The sequence below is a fragment of the Piliocolobus tephrosceles genome, chromosome 1 (genome assembly GCF_002776525.5).
Source record: "Piliocolobus tephrosceles isolate RC106 chromosome 1, ASM277652v3, whole genome shotgun sequence".
Lineage (NCBI taxonomy): Eukaryota > Metazoa > Chordata > Mammalia > Primates > Cercopithecidae > Piliocolobus > Piliocolobus tephrosceles.
Genome location: NC_045434.1, coordinates 210,004,908 through 210,020,511, shown reverse-complemented (window position 1 = coordinate 210,020,511; position 15,604 = coordinate 210,004,908). Strand labels below are relative to the sequence as shown.

General features: G+C 52.1%; 1 protein-coding gene across 5 annotated transcripts in view; it reads left to right on the top strand.

Annotated features, from left to right (window-relative positions):
• CLCN6 (chloride voltage-gated channel 6) overlaps positions 1-15,203 on the top strand; it is a 38,942-nt gene extending 23,739 nt beyond the window's left edge. For 4 of the 5 annotated variants that reach the window (XM_023191954.1, XM_023191953.2, XM_023191955.1 and 1 more), the window contains 13 exons: positions 276-389; positions 628-794; positions 1,361-1,487; positions 5,705-5,828; positions 6,067-6,220; positions 6,415-6,574; positions 6,661-6,767; positions 8,118-8,304; positions 9,117-9,274; positions 9,461-9,617; positions 10,456-10,563; positions 10,656-10,781; positions 12,229-15,203. In XM_023191954.1, coding sequence (XP_023047722.1) covers positions 276-389; positions 628-794; positions 1,361-1,487; positions 5,705-5,828; positions 6,067-6,220; positions 6,415-6,574; positions 6,661-6,767; positions 8,118-8,304; positions 9,117-9,274; positions 9,461-9,617; positions 10,456-10,563; positions 10,656-10,781; positions 12,229-12,309 — 1,770 coding nt within the window. In that variant the 3' untranslated portion in view covers positions 12,310-15,203. The remainder of the gene's footprint in view (positions 1-275; positions 390-627; positions 795-1,360; positions 1,488-5,704; positions 5,829-6,066; positions 6,221-6,414; positions 6,575-6,660; positions 6,768-8,117; positions 8,305-9,116; positions 9,275-9,460; positions 9,618-10,455; positions 10,564-10,655; positions 10,782-12,228) is intronic. The other variant, XR_002726334.2, reaches the window with a different exon arrangement.
• The last annotated feature ends 401 nt before the right edge of the window (positions 15,204-15,604 follow it).

Sequence of the window (15,604 nt, the reverse complement as noted above, 5' to 3'; positions counted from 1 at the left end):
TGCATTGATCCTTCCTTTTGGTGCAAGGTCTTGTCCATAAAGACTCTAAATAGACTGTCATAGTAGAGTAGGCTGCTGGAATGGAAACTTGTTAAAACCCGATCTAGAGTAGGTCACACCTGGGGTGTATCTACTGCAAGGGTGACCAGATCCCCCTACCCTGATGTGGATTCTGCAGGTCTCTGCATAGAGCAGTGGGTACCAGGAGGAAGGGTCAGTAGAGAGTAGGACATGCCACTCCTGAACCTTCTTGTCTTTTGTCACCTCTCCCTTAGCTCTTTTGTTCCATGTCTGCCACCTTCACCCTCAACTTCTTCCGTTCTGGGATTCAGTTTGGAAGCTGGGGTTCCTTCCAGCTCCCTGGATTGCTGAACTTTGGCGAGTTTAAGGTATGTTTTGTCCTTTCCTGCAGGATTTCTAATTTGACCCATGAACATTTCCTGTGAAGTGAAGGACCAGAGAGAAATGAGCAGAGGGCTAGGTACAGCTTCCAGGGGCACGTCTCGCCCATGAGCCTCTGCCGTGCGGGGAAGCAGCCCCACTCTTGCTTCTGTCTTCTCTTCTGTCTCTTCCGGTTCTCATGGCTGCTATGGTTTTTCTCTCCCTCTCCCTTTCCCCTTCTCTCAGTGCTCTGACTCTGATAAAAAATGTCATCTCTGGACAGCTATGGATTTGGGTTTCTTCGTCGTGATGGGGGTCATTGGGGGCCTCCTGGGAGCCACATTCAACTGTCTGAACAAGAGGCTTGCAAAGTACCGTATGCGAAACGTGCACCCGAAACCTAAGCTCGTCAGGTATCTGCGCAGTCGCCTCCCCCCAGCCTCCTGTGGCTCCGTGAGCTTGGTGTGGGCCGCGCCATCTCTCCCGAGGAGCAGACCCTGCCTCCACGGCTTTGATTTCTCATCTAAGACTGAGAATCTGAACACGGCCATGCATCTGCCCTACTTGACAGGCCGAAGGGCTGAGCCAGCTTAATTTATGTCAGAGTTGCTGGTTGACTCCCTGCCTGTCCTGACTTGCCACTCGGACACATGACAAGGTCAGAAGGGTCACCATGACCCTGCCGAGCAGCTTGCTCTCAGGAGACTTCTCGCCCCAGGACTTATAATGGAAAGCCATTCATTCCTTGGAGAGAGATGATGTGGATGTAGTAGCCCACTTTAACTGCCCACTTTTCACAAACAAATTGCTGGAATACAGCAAATCACTGATGAATTCTGCACACGTGTTGACTGACCAGGGGCTGCTGTGAATGCTCTTTGGAGAAATCGGGGTTGGGGGTAGGCAGGGTTATGTTTTCAGTTCCTGAGACCGGAGCTTCTTTCTGTGGCGTTAATAACAGCTGTGCTTTGCCTCCTAGAGTCTTAGAGAGCCTCCTGGTGTCTCTGGTAACCACCGTGGTGGTGTTTGTGGCCTCGATGGTGTTGGGAGAATGCCGACAGATGTCCTCTTCGAGTCAAATCGGTAATGACTCATTCCAGCTCCAGGTAACCCCAGTGCACCTGCTGTCTTTATCCCATACCCACGAGGAAGAATCCAGAAATGTATGACCTTGCTCTGTTGAGAACTAATAGATGTGTTGGGTTCATCCTTCCACACCCATACCCAAGTGCTGAGAGATATGGGAATCTGTAGTCGTCTTTTTACCTAAGAGAAGATGCACACCAAATGCCCTGTGTCTTTGCCACTTCTGTGAACAACCCTGGCGTCACAGAGGGGAGCTCCTCTCTGTTGAACAACGTTCATGGGAAACAGACACTTGGGAAGCTGACAGCAAGGTGCTTTCCGAGCCCCAGTTACTCTTCCACCTCCCTTTGCCTGAAGGGGCCACAGCCCAGAGGCTCAGCACCCACCTCATCATCTCTGTGACTATGACAGTCGCTCTTGAGATGAGAGGAAGAAATGTCTGTGTCAGGGAAAGGAGGCTCCTCTCTTCCCAGCATCCTCTGCCTCTTCCCGGCATTGGGTCCTTTGCGGGTGTGCCGCCCTCCTGCACTTCTCCTTTTCCCTTCTTTGGGGGCGCGATATTTTCCAGAGGCTTTTCCCGCGAAGTGGGTCCCGTGAGGTAGTCCATGGAGCCTACTCCACGCTGTTTTTTTGGTCCAACCCAGTGGCTCTCAGAGCTACACCTGTTGTTCAGTGAGTCAGCCAGATGTGTGATTCCAGCCCTTGGCTGCAGACAGGTGAGCATTCTCTAAGAGAAGTCGGCCCTCCACATTTGTGCATCCTGCATCCATGGAATTACATAGGGGAAACCAACTGTGGAGCACATATATTCAGGATGCCAAACATGAAAAAAACAAGACAACAGTAAAAAATAATGCAAAGAAGAAACAGTACAGTATAACAATTATTTACATAGCATTTACATTGTATTAGGGTATGACAAATAATCTAGAGATGATTTAAAAGTATATAGGAGGACCTACATAGGTTATATGCAAATATACACCATTTTATATCTGGGACTTGAGCATCCCTGGATTTTGGTATCCGTCGGGATCCCGGACTCTATCCCTGGTGAATACTGATGCGAGGGACAACTGTACTCTCTTCTTGTTGCTTCTCAGTAAACACTCGAAACTCTCAGATCCCCATTGGGGCCCTTGTCTTGGAGGACAGCCTCTTCAGTGTCCCCAGTTATATGTATATATTATATATGTATACACACACACTATATATATATGTGTGTGTGTAAATATACATTTTCTGTTTGTTTGTTTTGTTTTTTTGAGACAGAGTCTTACTCTGTTACCCAGGCTGGAGTGCAGTGGTGCGATCTTGGCCCACTGCAACTTCTGCCTCCCAGGTTGAAGCGATTCTCCTGCCTCAGCCTCCCAAGTAGGTAGGATTACAGGCATCCACCACCATGCCCAGCTAATTTTGTATTTTTTAGTAGAGACGGGGTTTCACTATGTTGGCCAGGCTGGTCTCGAACTCCTGACCTGAAGTGATCCACCTGCCTCGGCCTCCCAAAGTGCTAGGATTACAGGTGTGAGTCGCCACGCCTAGGCTGGTATATATATGTATATTATTATTATTTTTTTTTGACAAAGTCTCACTCCATTGCCCAAGCTGGAGTGGAGTGGCAAGATCTCGGCTCACTGCAAACTCCACCTCCTGGGTTCAAGCAATTCTCCTGCCTCAGCCTCCCAAGTAGCTGGGACTTCAGGCACGCAGCACTATGCCCAGCTAATTTTTGTATTTTTAGTAGAGACGGAGTTTCACTATTTTGGCCAGGCTGGTCTTGAACTCCTGACCTCATGATCCGCCCGCCTTGGCCTCCCAAAGTGCTGAAATTATAGGCGTGAGCCACCGTGCCCAGGCTTTATATATTTTTAAAGGATTGAGGGGGGGGAAAAATATGCCGCAGAGACTGTATGTCACTGACAGCCTCTGAAATATTTACTGTCCGGCTCTTTACGGAAAAGTTTGCTGACCCCTGTTACTAGTGATTCCCAAGCCCGGCTTGTTACCAGACGGATACCTTGATGCATGTGATTTAAAGCATACAAAACACGATTCTGTGGTCAAATGTGCTAAGAATTAAATGTGCTTCTTCATCTTTTTAGAGACAGGATCTCACTCTGTCACCCAGGCTGGAGTACAGTGGTGTGATCGTAGCTTACTGTAACCTCAAACTCCTGGGCTCAAGCGATCCTCCCATCTCAGCCTCCCAAGTAGCTGGGACTACAGGTGCATGCCACCACATCCAGCTTATTTTTATAGAGACAGGATCTCACTGTGTTGCCCAGGCTGGTCTTGAACTTCTGACCTAAAACAATGTCCTGTTTTGGCCTCCCAAAGTGCTAGAATTACAGGTGCAAGCCACAGCACCCAACCTAAATACATTCCTTTATTACAGAACTTCTGGGGCCTTTTTCCCATAAGTGTCATAAATGTTTGGTGTCTTTATTGTGTACCAGATGTTTCACTGAGCACTTTATATGATTTCATTTAATCCTTACTAGCCCTGTGCTGGCCAGTAGTTGTGCCCCCATTTTACAGCTAAGGAAGCTGAGGCACAGTGTGGTCTTGACCAGAAACCTTCAGCTAGTCATATATAGTGAGAGGGTAGGTGTTGTTACCATTTTATAGGTGAGGAAACTGTCACAAAATGAAATATCCTTCTCAAGGTCATTAGAGAGTGGCAGAGTTAGAGACAAAGCCATCTGATTTTGGAGCCTGTGCTCAGCTTTTAGCAGACACACTGATTTCCAAGAATTGCTAGGATGTTTCTCAATGCAGTTGACCACAGGACTCTTTCCGGAAAGCCTTCAGGACTGAACTTCCTCCAGACAGTTTGGGAAGCACTGCATGTGTCTATTATGAAGCCGTCAACTGAGCTCATCCCCCGTGCACTCCACAACGCTGACGCTCTGCACACGGCTCACCTGTGCCAGGTGCTGCCAGTCAGCAGTGCCCTACTGTTTCCGCAGCAGCCTGCATCTCTCTGTATTGCCCGACCCATTTCACCTGGCGGGGTCATACAAACCACCCCCTGGTATTGTTATCACGTCCACATAAGGGCATCTCCACAGCGTCATCAATAAATGTCATCCAGAAGAAACCCATAGCCTTGATTAACCTTTGTAGTAACACTCCCTATTTACATGCACAGTGATAGGTGTGAAGTACAACCTTGTATTGTTGTACACTGTCAACTAGAAAACAAAACAGCATACTTGAAACACCCTTGCCCTCCGGCAAGGATCCCATCTTCCCACACAGAATGGTGGCAAGCAAATGAGGTCTAAAATGTGTAGAAGTAGAAATATCTCTTTTTCTGCTTGGGTTCTGCTCCCCAGATGGGGTCTAGGAGGAGAGGCAGCCTGGAGGAAGACTGGGTCTGCTCTCCAGGCTTTGTGGAGGTGGGTTTTCTTTTGCAGCAAATTCGGACACTTTTTTTTTTTGTAGCAAATTGCCCCAAAATCGAAGACTTTTTCTATTTGGAACCAGAGTTGGGGCTTTCGGTCAAGCAGTGCCCTGGATTTTCCTCCCCAGATACCTGTCAATTTCCAGTCACCTGCTGTCACCTGCCTCATCTTCCCCAGTCCTAGGGCTCTCAGGCCAGGCTTCTAGCAGCATCACCTAGAAAGTTAGCACTGGGGGCCGGGCGCGGTGGCTCAAGCCTGTAATCCCAGCACTTTGGGAGGCCGAGACGGGCGGATCACGAGGTCAGGAGATCGAGACCATCCTGGCTAACACGGTGAAACCCCGTCTCTACTAAAAAATACAAAAAAATAGCCGGGCAAGGTGGCGGGCGCCTGTAGTCCCAGCTACTCGGGAGGCTGAGGCTGGAGAACGGCGTAAACTCGGGAGGCGGAGCTTGCAGTGAGCAAGATCCGGCCACTGCACTCCAGCCTGGGTGACACAGCAAGACTCCGTCTCAAAAAAAAAAAAAAAAAAAAAAAAGAAAGTTAGCACTGGGAGAGGAAGCAGAGCCAAATTCATGGTGAATCACGGCCATAGTGACATTTTCATCATGAGTGTGGATGAACAAAGGCCCTCGTCCCGATTCTTTCATCTGTGCATTCAGAATGTAAAGAATACACTTGCCCGTGTGGCTGCCATTGGTAGAGGTCAGGTTTTGGCCTGTTTGATTGGCTGTGCAGCCACCTGTTTTGGACCCGGATGGAGACATCCCACTGGAAGACTCAAAGTCAGGTGTCCTTGTACTGATTTTCTGATTCCTTCTTCTTAGGTCATAGAAGATGTGAATTCAAGTATCAAGACATTTTTTTGTCCCAATGATACCTACAATGACATGGCCACACTCTTCTTCAACCCTCAGGAGTCTGCCATCCTCCAGCTCTTCCACCAGGACGGTGGGTGTCTGCACTGTAGCCCATTCCTGGGCGATTGGTGTCATCTGAGACACAGCCAGGCTTGCCCTTCATTCCGAGCAAGACCAGGACTTCTTTGTAGTGCCCACCCAGACAAAAGATTAGTTTCCGCCTGCAGTGTTGGAAGGGGAACTGGCATGGGGTGTGGTCGGGCCCGGTAGGTCTGCTGGGCCCTGGCAGGCATCCAGTGGTGGGACTCAGGTTGGCTCTTCCCTTGCAGGCACTTTCAGCCCCGTCACTCTGGCCTTGTTCTTCATTCTCTATTTCTTGCTTGCATGTTGGACTTACGGCGTTTCTGTTCCAAGTGGCCTTTTTGTGCCTTCTCTACTGTGTGGAGCTGCTTTTGGACGTTTAGTTGCCAATGTCCTAAAAAGGTACTCTGTGTGTGTGTGCATGTGCGTGTGTGTGCACGTGTGTGTATGCGTGTGTGCGCGTGTGTGTGCATGCATTCATGTGTCTGTGCCCATGCATGCACATATGTGCATAGGCACAAGAGTGTGAGCTGTAGGTTCCCCCACAGCCTGTCAGTGTGGTTCAAAGCCATGTTCTCGGTGTTCTCCTTCACTAGCTACATTGGATTGGGCCACATCTATTCAGGGACCTTTGCCCTGATTGGTGCAGCGGCTTTCTTGGGCGGGGTTGTCCGCATGACCATCAGCCTCACTGTCATCCTGATCGAGTCCACGAACAAGATCACCTACGGGCTTCCCATCATGGTCACGCTGATGGTGAGCACACGCCCTCCAGGCCTGTCAGACTCAGGGCCACGTTCACCCGACAGGACCTATTTTTAAGCCTTTGCTTTGTGTTTCAGGTGGCCAAATGGACAGGGGACTTTTTCAATAAGGGCATTTATGATATCCACGTGGGCCTGCGAGGCGTGCCGCTTCTGGAATGGGAGACAGAGGTGGAAATGGACAAGTAAGGCCATGATTTTGCTCGTGTCCTAGTTTCAGAATGTATTAGCTCTAAGGCCTAAAATGTTGATATTAGGGTAGGAAACAGTAACTCACTTTTCTTGGGCTGAGAGAAGCAGCACACCCATTCCTAAGCATGTGTGAGAATGTGGAGCAGCCCATGGGCTGGGGGCTGCGAGGACAGGGCAGGGGACATGGGGACTGCACTGGGCAGGGCCTCTTCGTGGTGGTTTGGCTTCCATGGCATTCTGGTTGGATATGAGGTGAGGTCTCTGGATCAAGTTCGTGATGTGATTGAATGTTTAAGGGTATGCCAAGCCCCAGGAGTGAGAATAGCCTGTTTCACATGTGCCCACCAATGCCCTGCTGCTAGCCATGATTGTTCTGGGCATAATCACCTCATAACCCACCTGCTAATCCACAGGTACCTGGGCTTCCTGTGTCTAGACAGCAGGCAAGGCCCTTACGGGATAACACGGGGGCCAGCAAGCTGTTTCTGTGGGAGGCCAGACAGCTTATTTTCAGCTTTCCGGGCCATATAGTCTCTGTCACGACTACTCGACTCTGCCATTGCAGCAGGAAAGCAATGAGCGCGATGGACTTGATCGGTGGCAACAGTTTGCTGTGCCCTGATCTAAAGGGGGACCCAAGTACTGTTTTTATTTTTTTTATTATTATTATTATTATTTTTTTTGAGACAGGATCTCACTCTGTCACCTAGGCTGGAGTATGGTGGCATGATTGTAGCTCACTGCGACCTACGCCTCCCAGACTCAAGCGATCCTCCCACCTCAGCCTCCTGAGTAGCTGGGATCACAGGCGCGTGCCACCACACCTAGCTACTTTGTAACGTTTTTTATAGAAACGGGGTTTTGCTGTGTTGCCCAGGCTGATCTCGAACTTCTGGGCTCAAGCAATCCGCTGGCCTTGGCCTCCCAGAGTGCTGGGATTACAGGTGTGAGCCACTGCACCCGGCTCAGACGTTGTGGTAAATGCTGTAGCACAATGAGCAGTTCAGGGGCAGTGTGTGGAGTGTGCTGCAGGGCAGCGAGGAGGGCCTGGCCAGCCCGTGGACCAGCAGCAGGACTTCCTGGTGAGGGGTTGCTGCTGTTGGGCTGAGAGATGAGCCAGAGCCCATCAGCCTGGCACAGCAGGGAAGGACATTCCAGGCACGGGGAACAGCGTGTGTAGGGGGATAGAAGTACAAAGGAATGCACTGGGTTTGAGGGAGGCTGGAGCAGTTCAGAAGAGAGCTCCCTGTGTGGTCTAAGCAGGGCTGGAGAGCCAGCACAGCTTACTCCCAGGGGCCTGCGGGCGCTGTCACGAGGCTGGATGACTTGCCTTCCTCCTCCAGGCTGAGAGCCAGCGACATCATGGAGCCCAACCTGACCTACGTCTACCCGCACACCCGCATCCAGTCTCTGGTGAGCATCCTGCGCACCACAGTCCACCACGCCTTCCCGGTGGTCACAGAGAACCGCGGCAACGAGAAGGAGTTCATGAAGGGCAACCAGCTCATCAGCAACAATATCAAGTTCAAGGTAAAGAAAACGGCATGAGAGGAAAGGTGGGTGAGAGACAAGTGGTCCTGTCTCACGCGGCTTAGTGCTTTGCCCAGCCAGCTCTCAGGAAGTTGGCGCGTTCTCACATGCAACAGGGAGAGTAGATTTGACAGCAGGGGCAGCTTTATCAGGCCATGAAGACGTGTGTGCGTTCCTGCCGCAGTGAGCATATGGATAGATCTGTTTTTCAAGTCAGCAGCTTTCATGGTTTATTATTTATGTGTGAGAGTATCAGGATAAGTTCTAGAGATGCCAGCAACAGAAAGGGACTTGGACCTACTTAAGAAAGAGAAGGAAATCCACAGGAAAGCTCAGGAGAGCTGAGAAAGCTGAAGGACCAGAACCCATGTGCTGTGGGGACCAGGTGAAGGGTCTAGCAGACACCCCTCGGGTACCAGGAGGTAGGAGCACTGGCCCTGGGTTCCTCTTGATTCCGATTCAGAATCCAAGGAGAGGGGCCATCCCGTTGCCTCACTTGGGTCGTGTGCCACTCCTTGGCTTTGGGGGTAGGCATGTTGATTGGCAGTTCTATCAAGACAGGATGTTGTTCCCCTCTGGAGAATCAGGCTGCTCTTCCCAGATGAAAGGAAACCACAGAGGCTGCAGCCAGGTCCTAGGGTTCAGGCTCCTTTGAACCACCAGCCCAAGCCACTTCTTTGAACCTCAGCCCCTTTAAGTTCCTGCATCTGGATGTGCCTGTGACCCTCCCTGTCACCCAAATCCTCAAGCTCCATCAGTGCTGCTGTGTTCGTTTGCCCACACGCAGTAGCCTGTGTTCTCCCCACTCACAGAAATCCAGCATCCTTACCCGGGCCGGTGAGCAGCGCAAACGGAGCCAGTCCATGAAGTCCTACCCCTCCAGCGAGCTGCGGAACATGTGTGATGAGCACATTGCCTCTGAGGAGCCGGCTGAGAAGGAGGACCTGCTGCAGCAGATGTTGGAGAGGAGGTGAGAGCCGGGCGCGGCCCCTGCTGCCCACAGGGCTACATGGCGGCAGGGTCAGCCCTTGGCTCAGATGTTGTGAGGTGACTCCTGAGTTTCCTGGGAAAGTTGGATGGGGAGCAGGCTGGGGACATGGCTCAGAAGCGCTCCCGCTGAGGGTATCCCAGGCAGCATCTGGTTTTTGTGTAACAGATACACTCCCTACCCCAACCTATACCCTGACCAGTCCCCGAGTGAAGACTGGACCATGGAGGAGCGCTTCCGCCCTCTGACCTTCCACGGCCTGATCCTTCGGTCGCAGCTTGTCACCCTGCTTGTCCGAGGAGTTTGTTACTCTGAAAGCCAGTCGGTAAGTCTCTCCAAGGCAGAAATCAGCCAGGCCAGGCCTGATGAAGCTTGAGGGGTTGAGCGCTGCCCAGCAGGCCGTAAACAGTGCCATAGGGGAAGCTGAATGCAAGGCAAGAAGTGCAGAGTGGACTTAGGGGAGGAGTTGCCACAGCCGGGTGGCGAGAAACAACAGCGGTTTATTCCTTCCTAGTTCAAGGCCAGAAGTACAAAATCCAGGTGTCACCAGGGCAGCGCTCCCTGGCTCTGGGAGAGGTGCTGTCCTTGCCCCTTCCTAGCTCACGGGAGTTGCCTGCAGTCCTTGTTGCTCCTGACTCCGAATGCAGCCCCCATCCTCGCCACTGTCGTCACAAGGCGTTCTGTGTATCTTCTCTCCTTTCCTTAAGGACACTTGTCACCGGATTTGGGGCCCATCCTAATCCAACATGGGCTTATCTGAATGTGGTCACATCTGCAGAGACCCTGTTTCCAGAAAGGTCGCATTCATAGGTACTAGGGCTTAGGACTTGGCCATATCTTTCGGTGGGGGGACACATTTACCCCCCAGCCACTTTACTTAGCGCTTTCTCACTTAAACTTCCAAATAAGCCATTTGCATCTCATGAATCAGGAAGAAAGGGAGTGCAGAGAGATCAGGGGACGGCCCAGGGTGCCACAGCTAGGACTTGGCCAAGGACTGGGTTTGACTGGAGAGCTCTCACTCTGGAGCGCCTGCTGCTGTTGTGCCACCTGCCTCAGCAGCCCAGAGCTGGGCATATTCAGGCATCAAGGGAAGGGGCTCTCAGGTGACCCCGCTGGCCACTGCTGCCTGAGCACGGACGGTGTCTGGGTTGGAATTGCAGAGCGCCAGCCAGCCGCGCCTCTCCTATGCCGAGATGGCCGAGGACTACCCGCGGTACCCCGACATCCATGACCTGGACCTGACGCTGCTCAACCCGCGCATGATCGTGGTGAGAAGGGCCCCCCTGGCCTGTCCCATGTGGAGCTTCCTCTTCACGTCGTTGGCGTCTCAGGCAGCCAGTGACACACGTTCTCTTTACAGGATGTCACCCCATACATGAACCCTTCGCCTTTCACCGTCTCGCCCAACACCCACGTCTCCCAAGTCTTCAACCTGTTCAGAACGATGGGCCTGCGCCACCTGCCCGTGGTGAATGCCGTGGGAGAGGTGAGTGAGGCCCTGGCCCTGCCCCCACCTTTGAGAAAGGATCCCCCGGCCAGGTGCTGTTTGTGCACCCAGGCTTCTCACCAGAAATGTAGGCATCCCACCAGGAGGGGAGACGGTGGCCCAACACTGGCTTTGAACCCTGCTTGGCTTCTGCACACTCAGGACCCTTTCCCCTGCCTGCCAGCAGATGGCACCAGCGTCCCACTGGCCGTCCTTTCCGGCCGGAGCCCTGCCTCCCCCACGCTGTGTCTTCCTCCGGAAATGCTGCTCTTCCCTCCGGACCACTTGTGTTCCTTGGTTCTCCACCTGTGTGGGGATTCGCACATTAGATGAGAGAATTTCAAGCAAAGTACTTTGAGTTTTACAAAGATATAAAACACCTAGTAATGATTGCTGCAGACTTTCCTTTTTTTCTTTTTAGAACTTCATTATTTTCTTGTTACACAAATATTTCATTGTAGGAAAATATAAAAACACATATGAGCAAAAAACAAGCAAAAACCAAACCCTCGTCCCTACCCTGTAGCGGTAGCCGTGGTAACTTTTCAAGGCCACCCTCAGTCTTTTGTTGTTGTTGCTGTTGTTTTGAGACAGGGTCTCACTCTGTCACCCAGGCTGGAGTGCAGTGGCAAGATCTCGGCTCACTGCAGCCTCATCCTTCTAGGCTCAAGTAGTCCTCCCACCTCAGCCTCCTGAGTAGCTGGGACCACAGGCATGTGCCACCATGCTTCAGCTAATTTTTGTATTTATGGTAGAGACAGGATTTCACCATGTTGCCCAGGCTGGTCTTGAACTCCTGAGCTCAAGTGATTCACCTGCCTCGGCCTCCCAGTGTGCTGGGATTACAGGTGTGAGCCACCGCACCTGAACTCAGTCTTCCGCATGGCACGACCCTGGCATGCACAGTGCATGCTTACGCAGGTTTTGTTACAGTGGGTTAACTCATGTCCCTGGAAATGTAGTTGCCAGCTACGCTGACAGAGTCCTAACATAGTTTACGACGTGACTTTGGAGTTCCCAACAACAGTGACACGTGGGAACCACTGTCATGACCTGTAACAAATGACTCCCGTAGGTCACTTTGCAAGGTGGGGAGTATGGTGTGTGGCAGGGGTCATAATCTCAGGAGACTTCAGGGGCCCCACCACTTGCACATCTGTGAAGTAGGCTGGTCATGATGGGAGCTGAGCGCTGAGAATGTGCCCTGTGGAAGGACATTTTAGTTCAGATGCCAGCTGGCCCAAGCCCTTTTTGGAGCTAACTTTGTTCCCTCAGCCTCCAGTGTGTGAGCTTCGTTGTCTGTGTATCCCAGTCAAGCTGTGTCTGCCTCTGCACTATCCAGGCCTCCGCATTCTGTGACAAACTAACGGGGCGGCTCCTCTCACTCCTCTTCTTACCAGTGGGTTTTACCCTGAAGGTGACTCGGGCCTTCTTCTCCTTGCCCTAGATCGTCGGGATCGTCACACGGCACAACCTGACTTCTGAATTTCTGCAGGCCCGGCTGAGGCAGCACTACCAGACCATCTGACGGCCCAGCCCACCCTCTCCCGGGGCTGCCTGGGGAGGCAGCTTATGCTCGCTCCGGCTGGCACAGTTGGCTGGGGCTGTTCCGGGGCATGGAAGATTCCCAGTCACCCATTCAGAAAGCCTGGAGTCATCGGACACCTTGCTGGTCAGAGGTCCTGGGGGTGGTTTTGAACCGTCAGAGCTTGGACTTAGATTCTGACTTCCCCAGCAAGGATCTTCCCACTTCCTGCTCCCCGTGTTCCCACCCTCCAGTGTTGGCACAGGCCAACCCCTGGCCCCACCAGAGCCAGAAGCAGAGGTGGAATCAGGCGGGCCCCGGGCTGCACTCCGAGCCGTGTTCCTGGCCGTCTCCGCTACTTTCCTAGAGAACCCGGCTGTTGCCTTAAATGTGTGAGAGGGACTTGGCCAAGGCAAAAGCTGGGGAGACGCCAGTGACAACATTCAGTTCATGACTAGATTTAGGAATTGGGCACTGAGAAAATTCTCCATATTTCAGAGAGGCCTTCCCTTGCTTGGGACTCCGAACACGGGCTCCTCGCTGGTTTGTTCTAAGGGAAACACTGCGCTCCTGGGTGTGAGCCGCGGCTCTGGCCCTGCCCCTGTGGTTTGACTCTCCTTACAACCACCACCCACCAGAAACACACAGCATTAAAATCACACTAATAACCCCCGATGGTCAATCTGATAATAGGATCAGATTCACATCTACCCTAGTTCTTAACATTTCAGCTTTCTGTCCGTCTGCAGGTTATTCCCAGCCTCCCAGTAACACGTTGCTACCCAGACCCTTTTCATGTCCTTACGTTTTGATCTCCGTCTTCCTGCTGAAGCAGGCAGAGCTCAGAGGATCTTGGCATCATCCACCAAAGCTAGCTGAAAGCAGGGCACTCCTAGGTAAAGCAGCTTCACTGAACTCTGGGGAATGGTACCATTTTTTCCCAAGGTAGAAAGGAAGCACTTCTGAGCCAGTGACCACTGAAAGGTGCGTGCTGTGATAAAGCAGAGGCCTATTCGAGGAAGAGGGTGTCTGCCCTTCACAAGCACCTCTCTCTCCCCTGCACTCGCCGTCCCAGGCTTACATACAGAGGCCCTTCAGGAGGGCCTCCCGCGCCACGGGGAGGGTGCGTGGGGAGGATGCTTCCTGCCAGCACATGGCTGAGGGTTTCGCGTGAAGCGTGGGAACCACCCCATCGTCCAGTGACATCATTCTTCTCCAGGCCGGCTGGCGCCCTCTGACTAGGCACCCAAAGTGAGCATCTGGGCATCGGGTATTTGCACTTATCTTCCCCCACCTTCTCCGTGGCATCTCAGTTCCAGCAGACATCCCTGGGGCAGGCGTGCTTTGGCTCGAGATGGCCTTCATTTACGTTTAGCTTTTTTCAAAACTGTGGAGGTTGCCCACGGGCCTCGGCACCCGGCCCCGGCAGCACAGCTCTCTCAGGCCCAGCCCTGGGTGACCTCCTTGGCCAAGGCTGCCTTTCACCCTGGGGTGGGCATTAGTCCTGGCTCTGCCGGTCCAGATCTTGCACTCAGCACACTCTAGGGAGTAATTCCACTCCAGAGACAGGGCTGCTTCGAGGTCTTTTCCAGCTGACTGTGGCCCCTCCATTTTCCCCATTTTCTTACCACTCTGACCAAAATTGCTTTGACTTCTGAATGTTTCTGCTTCCCAGAATGCACCCGGCTTGTGAAACGGGGATGATACTCCCAGGAAATAGTGCAGGACATCACAAGGACCCAAAAGGCAATTCTTACTTAAATGTGACTCTTTGGCCAGCTGCTGCTGTGTTTTATGGCAGTGTTCAGAGCTTGATCACGTTATTTCTTCCTTTTATTAAGAAGGAAGCCAATTGTCCAAATCAGGAGAATGGTGTGATCACCTGTCACAATGCTTCATCCCTTCTCCCGGCCCCTTCCCGGAGCTGGCAGAACTAACGCCCTGCAGGAGAACCCCGGCCTCTGGAGGGCTGGATCAGCAGCCGCCTGCCTCGAGGCTGCCCTGGTGAATGTTGCTGGAATTCATCCCTCGTGCACATCCTGTTGTGTTTAAGTCACCAGATATTTTGTTCCCATCAGTTTAGCCCAGAGATAGACAGTAGAATGCGAATACCTCCCTCCCGTAAACTGACTGGACGGCTGCCAAGGAGGCCCCAAACCCAGCCCCGTGCGGAGGCACGTGGTTTCCTGTTCTCTCTGCATCTGCCCTTTCCAGATAAGCCCAAAGACAACAACTAACTTCTCCACTCGTGACAAATCAACTGTGAGCCTCACTCCTTCCATTTCTGTCCATTAGAAACCAGCCTTTTCAGCACCTCACCCATTAGCCGCCCCACCGCCCAGCCATCAGGCGCCTCAGTAAGGAGATCCGCGGATGGGGAGCCTGCGGGTGGCCAGAGGCGGTGTTTGTGTTTCGTCTCCAGCTCCGTGTTCCATGGCTCCTAGGCGAGGTGATCAGGGAGTGGGGCCAGTGGGTCCCCGGCCCTGGCTGTGGGACCTTGTGCTGAGGGATGATTTGCTGCTGACCTTGATTAACTTAACAGTTCCCAACTGGAAGGGACACTTTCTGGACCCAGTCCACTGTATGGCATTTGTGATGCAGAATTAAGCACTGACATGACCCTGGGTGACAGGAAAGCCTTTCGAGAGGCCCAAGGTGGCCTCGCCAGCCCTGCAGTATTGATGTGCTGTATTGCCCCACGGCTCTGCAGACCTTGGCCATTGCCGCAGTCAGCTTCCTTTTTTCTGTTTGCACTGTTTGTATGATGTTAGCTAATTCCACTGTGTATATAAATTGTATTTTTTTTAATTTGTAAAATGCTATTTTTATTTGAACCTTTGGAACTTGGGAGTTCTCATTGTAACCCTAACATGTCAGAATAAAATGTCTTCTGTCTCCTTTAGCCTTTTGTCTCCATGCTGCTCTTTCTTTCAAGGGAGAGTTGGGTTGTATTTTACTCCCCCTCTTTCTGATGTGTGAAAATTACACTGGGACATAGTTTTCGAGTCTCAGAGCTCTCCCTGTGCAGCTGGGCAGTGGGGCTCTTCATTCATGGGGGTCCACTTCTCTGTACTAGGCAGCGACCTTAATAGGAACGGATTTCATCCTGTGGCTCTTAGCAGAAGTCACCGATATCTGTTTCTCCCTTCAGATGAACACTCTTCCTGATCCTCTCTGGAAATCATCTCCTCCTGCTAGCAGCCGCGTCCCGGAGCCGCAGATGGGGAATCCATTCTGTTTCTTCATGGTGTTTAGGAATTTGCCCCTCAAACAGTGTGCCCTGATGTCCAACCCGAAG